The sequence below is a fragment of the Phacochoerus africanus genome, chromosome 2, assembly GCF_016906955.1.
Source record: "Phacochoerus africanus isolate WHEZ1 chromosome 2, ROS_Pafr_v1, whole genome shotgun sequence".
In the NCBI taxonomy this organism is placed as follows: domain Eukaryota; kingdom Metazoa; phylum Chordata; class Mammalia; order Artiodactyla; family Suidae; genus Phacochoerus; species Phacochoerus africanus.
This window is the reverse complement of record NC_062545.1, coordinates 274,670,302-274,684,390: the sequence shown is the minus strand read 5'-3', so window position 1 is coordinate 274,684,390 and position 14,089 is coordinate 274,670,302. Positions and strand designations below refer to the sequence as shown.

The 14,089-nt window shown below is 56.0% G+C and overlaps 1 protein-coding gene across 1 annotated transcript in view; it reads right to left on the bottom strand.

Moving 5' to 3' along the window:
* Positions 1-292: 292 nt before the first annotated feature.
* The window catches only part of LAMC3 (laminin subunit gamma 3), a 67,102-nt gene continuing 53,305 nt past the window's right edge, over positions 293-14,089 (bottom strand). Inside the window, exons 21-28 of the mRNA XM_047768714.1 lie at positions 13,859-13,993; positions 12,535-12,682; positions 11,355-11,504; positions 8,966-9,068; positions 6,412-6,611; positions 5,367-5,513; positions 5,179-5,278; positions 293-1,808 (exon numbers count right to left, since the gene is read on the bottom strand). Coding sequence (XP_047624670.1) covers positions 1,558-1,808; positions 5,179-5,278; positions 5,367-5,513; positions 6,412-6,611; positions 8,966-9,068; positions 11,355-11,504; positions 12,535-12,682; positions 13,859-13,993 — 1,234 coding nt within the window. The 3' untranslated portion in view covers positions 293-1,557. The remainder of the gene's footprint in view (positions 1,809-5,178; positions 5,279-5,366; positions 5,514-6,411; positions 6,612-8,965; positions 9,069-11,354; positions 11,505-12,534; positions 12,683-13,858; positions 13,994-14,089) is intronic.

The following is a 14,089-nucleotide window of genomic DNA, read 5'->3' as shown; positions in this document are numbered from 1 at the left end:
CTCCGAGCCCCAAGACTCTGCCGAATAAGCCCCCTGGAGCAGAGAGGGGAGCAGACACCTGGGTCGCAGGACCCCAGCAAGGCCCCCAATGGGAGGACACTGACGAAGCCGGTGAACTCAGACTTGCCACCTTCCTACTGCCCTTCATGGGCCAAGTGGAATCAATGCACGTTCTGCCACTGACTCACTGGGTGCTGGGTGGGGGCACCCACAAGACAGGGTGGTGAGTCTGCACCCATAGCCAGGGCTCGGGCTGCCAACCAGCACGGGAGGACCAAAGGCACACCAGCCAGCCAGTAAAGGGGTCTTTTATTTCCATGTTAAACGGAATTGGTCTCTGCCACCCCATCCCCCTGCTGGGGGCCAGAAGAGCCGTGGGAAGGGGCTGGGCCCCCCGGGCACCCATCCTCCCGCTGCCAAAGCCTGCGGTCTGCTGGAAGAGGGCCCAGGAAAGTGGATGAGTGCCAGGAGGCGTGCCGGGCATTCTGGGTGGAGGCCAGCAGGGGGGATTCCCCAGTGTGACCGGCTAGAAAGGCAGCCAGGCCTCCACGCCCAGCAGGGCCTCCCTTGTGGCAGGTGGGGCCAGGGGCTGCAGGGCCAGTTTGGGATGCGCCGATCGGTCAAAGGCCAACCAGGGTTGGCGGGGTCACAAAACAAAGATCCAAGGGACCTATCTGAGCCCCTTGACCCAGTCTCCTGCAGGCCACGAGGCCCAGCTTTCTGGACAGGCTGTAGGCTGAGAGGACCACCGGGCCCAGGACAGCAGATTCCCTTAGTGAGTCGGGCCCAGTCCCAGGATGCCGAGAAGGTAGGATTCCGCAAAGCCAAAGACACCCCTGCAGGGGTGGCCTTGCCCTGGCCGGCCTGGCAGGCTACACCACGGCCCCAGGAGTCCTGGTCTGTTTCCTCTGCTGCAAAGCCACCAGGATCTCGCGTCTTTGGATCTGCCTGGTCTCTAGGCTGGGCAGACACTGGGTGTCTATGGCGGGTGTCAGGTGTGGCAGCTGTAGGACAGTGGGCCGGTCTGGCACTGGGGACTGTGGCTGTTGCCGAACCTACCCTGGATCTCTGCCGAGGGGCCCCCTCAGCCTCCCAGGGACCAACCCTGCCTGGGTCCCCGCTTTTGCGGGCGAATGGCTGGGTCAGTGTCACAGGGCATTTAAGAGAACATAACATCCCCAGCATCCAGAGAGGGCACAACACACACGGATGGGCTTGTCCACTTGTGCACTGCACACATGGACGTGTGTCCACATGTACCTGTGTACATGTTACTGAGCCCAGGGAGTGCCTGTGTGTGTGTGTGTGTGTGTGTGTGTGTGTATGGGGTAGGAGTGCACACTGATGGGGGCTGCACACAGCAGCCCCCCTGGATGAGCTGCGAATATACATACTCCTGCCACTATGGAGGGGACGTGGGCACAGACTCGGAAGGGCATGTGAGTATTCACACAGGACGGGGTACACGGCAGTGGGCTCTGGGGAGGGGGCCTGCCTGGTGCATCTGTGGGGGTGTGCACACCCTAGGCCGGGCGTGCCGCGGGGTCCAGGCAGCCCTCACTGCCAGCTGGCACAGCTCTCAGGCAGGCTGTGCAGAATGGCCTCCAGATTCTGCTTGTCAGCGCGGATCTCCGCAAGGTCGCTCTCGAAGCTCTGGATCTGCAGCTCCTGCTGCTCGGACTCCTGCTCCAAGAGCCTCAGCTTCCCCTGAAGGGCCCCTGGCGGGCCCAGCCGCAGCTTCAGATGCTCCAGGGCCCTCTGAGTCTCGTTCAGGGCCTGGGCTGGGGCTTGATGGGTGTCCAGCGACCCTGCCAAGGGGCACAGAGAGCCTCAGGGTGGGCCGCTCCCTTGCGTCCCCCAGGAGCCTGTTCGGCCCCCATCCCTAGAGACCCTTCCCAGTCCAAACCTTCCAGGATTCCCACTGCCCACGATCTGCCAGGAAGGCAGCAGACCAAGAAGGCAGCGTGATGAGGCAGGTGAGGGCATGGCCTGGGCACCCTGCGGGCTTAGGAGCAGGCCCTGGAATTTCCCCCCTGGGTGGCACCGGGCAACAGTTAATTTTTGGTGTTGGTATCGCTACTACCGTTAAAAAAAAAAAAGGAGTTCCCGTCGTGGCGCGGTGGTTAACAAATCCGACTAGGAACCATGAGGTTGCGGGTTCGGTCCCTGCCTTTGCTCAGTGGGTTAACGATCCGGCGTTGCCGTGAGCTGTGGTGTAGGTTGCAGACATGGCTCGGATCCCATGTTGCTGTGGCTCTGGCGTAGGCTGGAGGCTACAGCTCTGATTCGACCCCTAGCCTGGGAACCTCCATATGCCGCGGGAGCGGCCCAAGAAATAGCAACAACAACAACAACAACAATAACAACAACAACAAAAAAAGTTTGAGTCCTGAGCCCCAGTTTCATCATCTACTAAACAGTGTGTGTGTGTGAGATGACACAATGCCTGCTGCTCCGGCATGCTGGGTCAGTTCTCTACCCGCACACATGCTCGCCGCACCTGTGGGCTGGGATGCGGGGACCCCAGGGTGAAGAGAAAGGTACTGTAGGCTGTACCTCTAGGCTTGGGAAGCCAACAGGGGGGTATCTAGTCCCCTCTGGCACAGATTAGCTCTGTATCTTGGGGTGAAGGACTTCCTAGAGGCTCTCCAAGTGTCAAACGAGGAGACGGGGCCTCAGACGCACAAATGAACTCAGTGATGGTGGCCTGGAATTCACAGGCTGCCTCCCTTACCCGGCCCTTGTCACCTTCTCATTAAGCTGACATTCAATAGGAAGACCGCTGAGCCAGGTGGGAGGGTCGTGAGGACAGGAAAACAAACCCCAAATGGCTTCTAATCCCACAGGATCCCACTGGGCCCCAGGGCTCCCCATGGGTGTGCTGGGCAGTGAAGGCCTGATGGAGGTCAGGCAGCTGCCGGAGCTGAGTCGGGGACAGGAAGAGGCAGGGGGAGGCTGAGTCCTGCTGCCAGGCAGGTCCTGCTGCCAGCAAAGACCTCGAGAGGCCCCAGTGTCCACAGGAAAAGTCTACACAGCCTGGCCTTTGAGGAGGTTATAGCCTCCCCCTACCTGCCCCGCTGGGTCTCCCGGGTGTCACTCCTGCACCCCAGGGTCAAGCACAGCGCCAGCCCAAATGAATGAATGACACCAACAACAGCAGCCGGAGTGGTTTGCCCACGTAAAGCCTTTGTTTCATGCTGAGTGTTGTGTCCAGTGCTCTGAGTTCTTGCGGGTATAGACCCGTGGCTATAAGGGGGCACGCTCTGAACGGGTCAGACCTGAGCCTGACCCACAGCCTCCCCCTTGACTGGCTGTGGGACGCCGGGCATCATTTAAATTCTCTGTGCCTCAGTTTCCTCATCTGCAAAATAGCAGAATAAGGATCCCTGTCTCCAAGGTTAGATGAGATAAGATTGGGTGTGGGGGGAGTTCCTGCTGTGGCTCGGCAGGTTAAGAGCGTGACATGGTGTCTGTGAGGATTCGGGTTCAATTCCTGGCCTCACTCAGTGGGTTAAGGATTGGGCTTTGCCGTGGTGTAGGTCGCAGGCACGGCTCTGATCCAGCGTGGCTGTGGCTGTGGCGTAGGCTGGCAGCTGCGGCTCCTATTGGACCCCTAACCTGGAAACTTCCATATGCCGCGGGTGTGGCCCTAAAAAGCAGATAAATGAATCAAGATCCTGTGCGTGAATGGAATAGTGGGGGCCTGGCGTGCAGGCGCAACGCACGACATCGTGATTCTTCCCGGATTTCCCGAGAGTGACGACTGACGAGGCACAGGCTATTACCTGGATGGACCACGGGGACTTTTTGCACCAGGTGAGATAAGCCCGTCACCAAGGACACACACCGTATGATTCCCCTTAGATGAGGGGCCCGCAGAACCAAATTCATAGAGACACAAAGTGGAAGAGGGGTTGCCAGGGGCCAGGCGGGGGCAGGGGGTGGTGGTGGATGGGGAGCCAGTGTCTGACGGAGACATGGTTTCATCCTGGGAGGATGAACAGTTCTGGAGACGGACGGGGGTGATGGCGGCACATAAGATTGTACTTACTGCCACTGAACCGTACACTGAAAAATGGTCCAAATGGCAAATTCCACGTTCCCTGTATCTTAACTTTTACAAAATGTGTGATGCTCGCTTTAGCCTAACTGCTCTGAAACTGTCCCCTCATCCTTGCTCTGAGGGCTCTGCGTCTCGGACGCCGTTCCCGTCACGATTTACCGACTCTCGTTACATGCGGCACAATGGGACAAGCGCTCTCTAAATTACCCCACTGTGGAGTTCCCGCTGTGGCATGGTGGGTTAAGGACCTGGCAGAGGATGCAGCTGTGGCTCAGATTCAATCCCTGGTCTGGGAACTTCCACGTGCCGTGAGTGTAGCCCAAAAGTTATAAAATAGGAGTTCTCATCGTGGTGCAGTGGTTAATGAATCTGACTAGGAACCATGAGGTTGCAGGTTTGATCCCTGGCCCCCCTCAGTGGGTTAAGGATCTGGCGTTGCTGTGAGCTGTGGTATAGGTCGAAGACGCGGCTCAGATCCCACATTGCTGTGGCTCTGGCGTGGGCTGGCGGCTACAGCTCCGATTGGACCCCTAGCCTGGAAACCTCCATATGCCATGGGAGCGGCCCTAGAAAAGACAACAAGACAAAAAAATAAAATAAAATAAAATTTTAAAAAGTTATAAAATAAAGTAATAAATAAATCGCCCCACTGTTACGTCCATTTCACAGTCGGGGGGACTGAGGCTCAGAGAGGTGGAGTGACTTTCCCAAGGGCTCACAGCCAAGGAAGGGAACGTGCCAGACTTGAATCTCAGCCTATCTGATTCCAAACCAGCCCTGGACCCTTGACCCCACGCTTGCTTCTGCAATGTTCTCTCTCCTCTGAAGCCCTCGACCGCGGAGGGCGGCCCCGCTGATCTGGTACCTATAGGCGCTGGTGGGGACTGTTCTGTCTCTCCCCCCCTCCACCTGACAAGGAGCCCCAGAGGCACAAGGCGACCCTGCTCCTGGACACCAGCCCTGTCGCGCACAGGGGGACCTGGAGCAAGGATGATGCTTGGGACGGACCCTAAGGCTGGGGATGGGGGGACCCGCGGACACGACAGAGAAGCTTCCCCAGGACTGGGCCTCACAGGAAGATGCCAGGGACTCCCGAGGCCTTGGGGTCTCCTTACCCAGCCTGGCGAGCAGCTCCGACAAGGCCTTGACGTCCTTCTCCAGGGAGGCCCGAGATTTCCGGATCTGCCGCTCCATCTCGCCCAGCCCGGCGCCCACCTTTTGCGGGGAGGAGAGGAGAAGCCTGAGCAGCTCCCAGCTGGCTTGCGGGCCAGGGGGAAAGGGGCGGGGGTCTTGGCACACGCACCTGCTCGGTTGCCTCCAGCTCCTGCCTGCGCGCTTTGGAGGCCAGCACCTGCCGGGAGGCCCGTCGGAGGGTCGCCTGCGTCTGGCTGGAGAGCTGGCCAGCCCGGCGGAGCTCCTGCTTCCCCTCCCTCAGCAAGGCCTTGGTGAGCTGCAGGGCGGGCGGCAGCAGCAAGGAGAGGAGCATGAGTGGAGTGAGTGGGGGTAGGGGCGTTTACGGCAATAATGCCAAGTGGTCATCGCTGCAGGCACCAGATCATTGGTTCGTTCATTCGTTCAACAAATACAGGTGCTGGTCCAGGGCAGACCTCTGGATACTCTCCCCAGAGGTCAGATTCCAACTCTTTTACAGATGGGGAAACAGAGGCACAGAGGAGGAGCTGGACAAAACCAAAACAGCAGGACCAGGGAATTCCCTGGTGGCCCAGTGGGTTAAGTATCCAGTGTTGTCACTGCCGTGGCTTGGGTCACTGCTGTGGTGTAGGTTCGATCCCTGGCTGGGGAATTTCCGTATGCTGAGGGCCCAGCCAAAAAGAAAAAAAAAAAAAAAGCAGGGCCAGAAACCAAACCTGGGGACACCCACTTCAAATCCAGCCCTTTCTCTAGGCTGGTGTAAAGGCAGTTTCCCTGGGGCCCGAGCAACAAAGCCAGGGAGGCGCTGGGGAGACACGCTTTAATGCAAACTTGGCCCCAATCAAATAAGGAAAGCCTAGAGATTCAGGGAGTGAAGCCAAATGGACCGGGATGAGTCCTGGTTATGTGACTTAAGTTACTGACCCAGGTCCCGCCTCAGCACGCTCACCTGTCCCACAGGCACAGCATGACACCTAGTTCATGAGGGATCAAGAGGCCCATCCACACGAAGCTCCAGAGCTCAAAGCCGGGGACCCACTGAGCCCTTAGGAAGTGCAGGGAGTTCAGCATTGCACACAGAAGGGGGCAGATTTCTAGGGGCAAGGTTCACCCTAGGAAGGGTGGCTCTGCTATGACACTGCCACCCCAGGCCCAGAAGGCAGGGATGCCCCTGGAGTCGCATCCGTGGCCCTGACCTTGGCACTGTCCTTGGCCAACAGCTCGGCTTCTCTGCTCTTCTTCTTGGCGCTGGAGGAGACAGATGCCGCATTTCCCAGCATCCTCTCTGCCAGCTTGGTCTTCTTTTTCGAGGCTGCGAGGAGCCTGTCCCGGACGATGCCTGCCTTCCTCCTCAGTGCGGCCTGGTCCCTGGGCCGAGGAAACCTCGGCTTCATTCCTGTAAAGCGGCCGAGGCTGTGTCAGGAGGGCTGGGCTCACGCTGGATAGCTCATCGGGTGGGCGGTCACTGCCAGATGCCTGGCCAGCCCCAGACCCTTGGACGATGTGAGCAGAGGTTCGAGATGCATGAGGTCTGTGTGTGACCCTCTCAGGCTCACCCAGGAAAATGCGAGTGAGACATACTGCCGGCGACTGGAAAGAGTTGGGTTATATTAGGATACTTGCTGTAGTCAGAGACTTACGTGGTGGCCAACGCCCGGGCTGGGGGGAGGTGGCGGACCACAGACAGGACAAAGATCCATTCAGGTCTTTGGTTCCATGTGGCACCCGATCCGAAAAAGGCTTGAGGCAGCTTTACCCTGGACAGACCAGGAGCGGCACCACCAGGAGTTCCCCTGCTGGCTCAGCAGTTAATGAATCGACTCGTGTCCAGGAGGACCCAGGTTTGATCTCTGGCCTCGCTCAGTGGGTTAAGGATCTGGCGTTGCTGTGAGCTGTAGTGTAGGTCGCAGATGTGGCTCGGATCCCGTGTGGCTGTGGCTGTGGTGTAGGCCGGCGGCTACAGCTCCGATTGGACCCCTGTCCTGGGAAGCTGCATATGCTGCAGGTGCAGCCCTAAAAAGACAAAAAAAAAAAAAACAAAGAAGAAAGAACTTCACCTTTAAAATGAAAAACCAAGGAGTTCCCGTCGTAGCACAGTGGTTAACGAAACTGACTAGGAACCAAGAGGTTGCAGGTTTGATCCCTGGCCTTGCTCCGTGGGTTAATGATCCGGCGTTACTGTGAGCTGTGGTGTAGGTCGCAGACTCGGCTCAGATCCTGCGTTGCTGTGCCTCTGGTGTAGACTGGTGGCGACCGCTCCGATTAGACCCCTAGCCTGGGAACCTCCATATGCCATGGGAGCAGCCCTAGAAAAGGTAAAAAGACAAATTAATTAATTAATTAATTTTAAAAAATGAAAAACCAAGAACCATATGTAACTGGAGGGATGAGGAAGAGAAAGAAGAGCCGGAATATTAGCCTAATGACAGTGCAGGTACCAAATGCTCTATTTACCTTTCAGCCTTCCAGCAGCCAAGACAAAAAGGGAAGTTCTACAGCTCACAGAGGGTTTATTATCAACTAAGAAGTAGTTTCTGGAGTTCCCATGTGGCTCAGTGGGTTCAGGATCTGGCGTCATCACAGCTGTGGCACGAGTCCAGTCCCTGGCCTGGGAGCTTCCGCATGCCACAGGTGTGGCCCAAAAAACCCACAAAGAGTAGCTTCCCTCTATAAACAAAGAGAGACTTTTTCCTTTCCTTTTGGATGAAAGTCCAAGAGAAACTTATCCTAAGGAGTACTGATTATAGTAGACAAATCACAAAAATTTTTTGGCTGCATGTTTAGCACACCTAAGTTCCGGGGCCAGGGATTGAACCCATGCCACAGCAGCGACCTGAGCCACAACAGTGACAAGGCCAGCTCCTTAACCCGCTAAGCCACCAGGGAACTCCAAAGTCAAATTTTAAAAAGAATCAAACCTTCTAATTTTCAGGGATATAATACTATATAATTGTTCCATGAGGATAATCCAAAATTTAGATCTACTTTGCTTCCTGTACACAAAATTGGTGTTTCTTAAAGTGCCTGCTGTGGAGTCCTAATTGTACAGGGTGTCAATAAATGCTAGGGGAAAATGCCAATTAAGTTTATAGAAAGTGAACCCCATTCCTTTATTGCAGGACTTCTCAGAGCCTTTAATATCCTAAGGTGTGCACTGCAAGGCCTCAGGGGGATCTAGAGCACTTGACGTTTCCTAAATTTGTTTGAACACAAACCCTCTCTTGGCAGAGCAATTACAGACTGTTCCACATTTCATCAGCAAAGTTTTCTTTCTTGGTCAAAACATCTGTAAAATGGGGGGACGTGGCCTCATTTTCCTAAAGCTCAAGAGACCTGGACTGGCACCAACCCACTCCCCTTCTAAAGAGAAACTACATCACTGCCCATAGCCCCAAAGGCACAGTGGACCAGAGCAGCCATATCCGTACCAGGCGATCAGACCCCCAGCCAGAGGGGCCTAGGTCAGGGGTGAGAGTGATGGAATCAGAGTCTCTTCCCACCTGGTGCTCAGGGGCTCTGCAGGTGGTCTGATGCTGGATGCCACGTGGACAAGAACCTGGTGCGTGTATGTGGGATGGGTGAGATAAACAGCCACAGGAGAGGCAGAGGGAATGGTCCCCTTGGCATATGCCCACATAACCAGACTTCTGTCCCCTGTAGCCAAGCCTGCTCTGGCTGAGGCCTGAGTTCAGGGGTCTGTCATGGGCATCTGTGCATCCTCGAGCCTAGGGTTAAACAGGACACACATACCTTCCAGGTCGGCCAGCAGAGTCCTGGCTCCTGTGACAGTCACTGTGGCAGCCTGGACGGAGGAGGAAGCCCGGGTCAGGGCAGCTCTGGCTTCCTGGTGCAGCTGCAGAGAAAAGAGAGAGGCTGGGCAGGTGGTGCTGGAGGTGTGCTCAGCAGAATCGGGTCAGGCGAGGAGTTCCCATCATGGCTCAGCAGAAATGAACCTGACAGCATCCATGAGGACGCAGGTTCGATCCCTGGTCTTGCTCAGTGAGTTAAGGACCTGATGTTGCCGTGAGCTGTGGTGTAGGTTGCCAACCCAGCTCAGATCTGGTGTGGCTGTGGCAGCAACGGAGGCCGTCGGCTACAGCTCCAATTCAACCCCTAGCCTGGGAACCTCCATGTGCCGCAGGTGCAGTCCTAAAAAGCAAAAACAAAACAAAACAACAACAACAAAAAATCAGGTCAGCTGAGCACCAAACCCACTTGTTTAGGGCCCCAAAACATCCCCAAAATTCTGACACTGAGTTATGCTGTTTATCAGGAACACCTGATTTGTTTTATTCTACCAATACTAAACCCTGAATATCTCTCCCAAGAAGTTACCTGCCCCACAAAAGCTCAGAGGAAAACTGGATCATAAGAATGAAAGGAAAGATGGACAACTGAAACCCTTTTCAGAATACTGCTGTGTCTCCTCCGCCAGAGAATGTAAAATAGGGAATCTTTTTTTTTGTTTTAATTTTTGGTCTTCTTGCAGCATATCAGAAGTTCCCCGGCTGCAGCGGCAGGCCTACACCACAGCCACAGCAACACCAGATCCGAGCTGTGTCTGTGACCTACACCACAGTTCACGGTATTGCCAGATCCTTCACCCACTGAGTGAGGTCAAGAACTGAACCCAAGTCCTCATGGATCCCAGTTGGGTTTGTTACCACTGAGCCACAATGGGAATTCTCACGAATCTGGAATCTGTTTATTATACAACTTTTACTCACAGAAAATTGGTTTCTCCCCACTACCACTAAATAAATCTGCACACTTAAAGAATATGGGTTTGATGACTGAATGAATACACAAAATGTGGTGTCTCCACACAGTGGAATATTATTCAGCTATGAAAAGGAATGAAGTTCTGAGATATATACTACAATGTGGATAAACCTTAAAAATATGATAGTAAGTGGAAGGAGCTGGACATAAAAGGTCACATATTGCGTGATTCCATTTTTATGAAATGCCCAGAATAAGTAAATCTATAGAGACAGAGAGCAAATGGGTGGCTGCCAGGGGCCAGGGGTGGGAGCAGTGGGGGAGGGAGGAATGGGGAGTGACAACTTGATAGGTAGAAGGTTTCCCTCTGGGGTGATGAGTGTTTGAAACTAGACAGAAGCAGTGGCTGCACAACATTGTGAGTGTGCTAAACACCACTTTAAAATGGGTGATTTAAAAAATTCCCTGGTGGCTCAGCAGGATCCAGCATTGTCACTGCTGTGGCTCTACTTACTGCTGTGGTGGGAGTTTGACCCCTGGCCCCTGACCCCTGGCCCCGGGAATTTCCACATGCCTCGGGTGTGGCCAGAAACAAACACACACACAAACCATAAGGGAAAATCAGATGTAAAGGATATATGGAAACTCTTTGTACTTTGTGTGTGTGTGTGTCTTTTCAGGGCTGTACCCGAGGCACATGGAAGTTCCTGGGCGAGGGGTCAAATCGGAGCTGTAGCTGCCGGCCTACACCACAGCCACAGCAACGCGGGATCCGAGCCGCGTCTGCAACCTACACCACAGCTCACAGCAACGCCGGATCCTTAACCTAGTGAGCAAGGCCGGGGATTGAACTTGTGGCCTTACGGAGACTAGTCGGGAGTTCGTTACCACGGAGCCACACTGGGAACGCCTCTTTGTACTTTCTTTGCAAGCTTTTTCTAAGTATAAAATTATTTCCAGATGAAAAATTAAAAAAAAAAAAAACTTTAAGAGATCTTTATACTTTAATAGGTTGGGAACCACTGAATTGGGCTAAATTCACCCCATGATAATTGAGTTCCCCAAGGATTTAGCATTGGCTTCCCTTCTGGGTTGTAAACGCCCAACTGGTATTTAGTGCTGCAGCTAAAACAACTGGCAAGTGAGCTAGTGAATGTGAATAAGAGCGAATGAAGGAGACGCCTCCCAGCAGTAATCAATACTGAACAGGGGCTGCTCGTGCTGTCTGTCTGTCTGCCCATCCTGCCTCCTCTCACCCCTTTCCTCCGCCCTTCTCAGGACATCAGGATCTCCCGCCTGGGCACAGGTTGACACAGGGTCTCTGGAGTTTGGGGGGAGCCACTGGACAGATGGACAGAAGGATGTCTGGTCTTTGCCCCGCCCTCCTCCAGGTACAGCCTCAAGGACCAGAGCCCACCTGCAAGAGGGGCTCCACCTGGTGCAGCACAGCCTGGGCGGTGGCCTGGAGGGTCTGTGCAGCCTCGGTGACCCTGCGCTCTCTCGATGTGACCATCTTCTCCAGGGCCTGCACCTTCCGGCCCAGGGCCTCGGCCCGGGACTTCTGAGGCTGCAAAGAGATGAGGGGGCTCAGGTGAGGCCTGACAGGGCAGGGCCGAGGGCAGGTCCTCCGTTGGGTGGGAGAAGCCCCAGGGGTAGGGATGCAGGGGAGGGCTCCTGTGGACCCCAAGAACTGGTCGCTTGAGGCTCGGGTTCCAGCCCCAGAAACTTCTAGAAGCACGGCCTCAGGCAACTCAGCTAACCTCCCTGACCTCAGCTCACAGTCCCTTAGCTGAAACCCTGGGGCCAGAAGTACTCCTGAATGCAGAATTTTCCAGACTTTAGAGAACAGCGCTGTCTGGGTACTGCATCCTCAGTGGTACCTCGGGCAGTGCCAGGGCCAAGTATATGGCCACCTGCATTTTCCTTTCTACACGCAACAACGGGAGAATCTGAGCAAGCAGCCCGGGGCGCGGGTCCTGGACAGCCTGGGCCCCAGATGCACTTTTGTAAATGTAGCCTTTTTTTTTTTTTTTTTTTTTTTAAGCTCAGCTCTGGAGTTGTGGGAGTTCAGGATTACTGAGAAGACAAGATGAGCTGATTTACCCAGAGGTGATGGCACAGGGTGAGAGGCGAGGGTGGGGGGTGGGGCTGACAATTTACATTACTCCCAAATCCCCTCTGGGCCCCTCCTGGATGCCGCCTTAAAATGACCTAATGAGTGAGCTCCACCTGCCAGACAGTAACAGAGGTACAAGGATGGAAAGTCCTTGGCCAAGGTCACAGAGCTGGAGTGGCGGAGCTGGGATTTGGGCCCATGTCCTTCTGGTGTCACTGCCAATGCCACTATGATGGAGAAGAGGCCTTGGTCTTGGTATTATTATTATTATTATTATTACTATTATAATCAACAACAAAGGTTGGCTGAGCTCCGCCTCTGTGCCAGGCAGGCGCTCTGCAGTCTTGGACGTGGATTATCTTTTCATCAAATGCTGTGGTTAAAAATAAGCCACATCATCCACCTCTGCCTGGGCCGCACTGGTTTCCCAGCTGCCACATTCTCCCCGACCCCCACCCCACGCGAGGACAGCTCAACCCACCAGTGGCACGGGGGCAGCCGGCGAGGCCAGGCGCAGGGCTGTGTCTTCACCGACTTGCTGCACAGCGGCCAGCGCCCTCTCAGCTCCAGGCAGCGCCTCTGCCACGGCCACGCCCAGCGCCTTCTGGGCCGCCTGTACCTCCTGGTACCTGGGAGGAGAGAAAGGCAGGATGGCCCAGGAGCTGGTGTAGGCTGTCCCTCCCCATCGCTGTTCCGGACCCCCACGGGAGCCCCCCAATTTTTGAAGGCCTCTGGCAACTTCCCAGGCACAGCCAGCCCCCGCCCCATGGAGTCAGTACCCAGCAGCTGGCCTCGGAAACTGGCTGCTACTCAGCAGCTTTCTGATAAACAGAAAGGCAGCCGAGGAGAAGGCGGCCTTCTTCCTTCTTCATTCACTTAATTCAATCCCGCTTTTCTGAAGGGGCTCCCCTTGGTTTCCACTCAAGAATCGTATGTTCTGCAAATGTTTGGCTCCTCTGCATGAATCATGAGGAGGAAAATGCCTGGTGTTGGGGAAGGGATAGCAGCCTGGAGCCCTGATGCCCTTTGGTGACCTTGGACAGGATGCTCTCCAGGTAAACGGAGACGCGTGCGCTGCAGGATTGCTCTCAAGTGCTGAAATCAATGAACTAGAACAGCCTTCCCGCCCCCCATCCAGCTGTCCACAACTGGCCCGCCCCGCTCCCTCCACCACAGGCGCTGCCGGGGTGGAACCCCGCCCCCCCGCCAGGGTCCTTCCCACCCCTCACCCCTCTCCAGAGAGCCAGCCCAGCACCCCTGCCTGTGGGGGGGGCACCAGGTGAGTCTTCAGGACTGGCCGCCTGACTCGAGCCGACCAATCAGACTGCCTCATCTCGAGGTCCACTTGGGCTCGGTGAGACGGAGGTGGGTCTCCATCCACCCTCCAACTGAGCTGGACGCAAGGGGGCCACTCAGAGCAGAGAAGCAGAAGCCAAGAGGAAAGCTGATGCCTGAGAGGAGCTGCGCCAGGGGCCTGGTGGCGGGTGGCGGCGGGGGGGGTGGGTAGGGTGCTAGGGGCTGGGGAAGCTGCGGGGGGAGAGGGCGCTGGGGGGGTGGGGTGGGCAGAGAGGTGCTGATCTGGGCCCTCCTGTTCACGTTCTCCCCAGAGACTGAGCTGCACCCTCCAAGCACGAGTAGGTTCCTATAACTCATCACAGAGCGGGCCCAAGACCCCTGCATCCCACCCCGCCCCCCCCCGTCAGGACTCAGGAAGGAAGTCGGTTCTGGAACCAGGGGCCTCTGGCCAGGCCCTGTCGGCTCCAGGAAGCCAACCCAAGCTCCTACCCACACCTGGGAGGTCTCACCTGTCCTCCAGCTCCCGCTGGGCCTCCAGGGCCGTTCTGCCCTCCACCAGACTCCAGAGAAGCGCATAACTGGTGTTGGAGGCGAGCAGGGCCCTCCGGGCAGCAGCCTCAATCTTGGCGGTGGTGTCTCTGTGACTAGGTACACATGCTCGTCTGACCATCGCCAGGCGCTCACACGGAAGGGGGCCTAGGCCCCAACCCCTACCCCCCCCCAGTTCACGGGGACCAGAG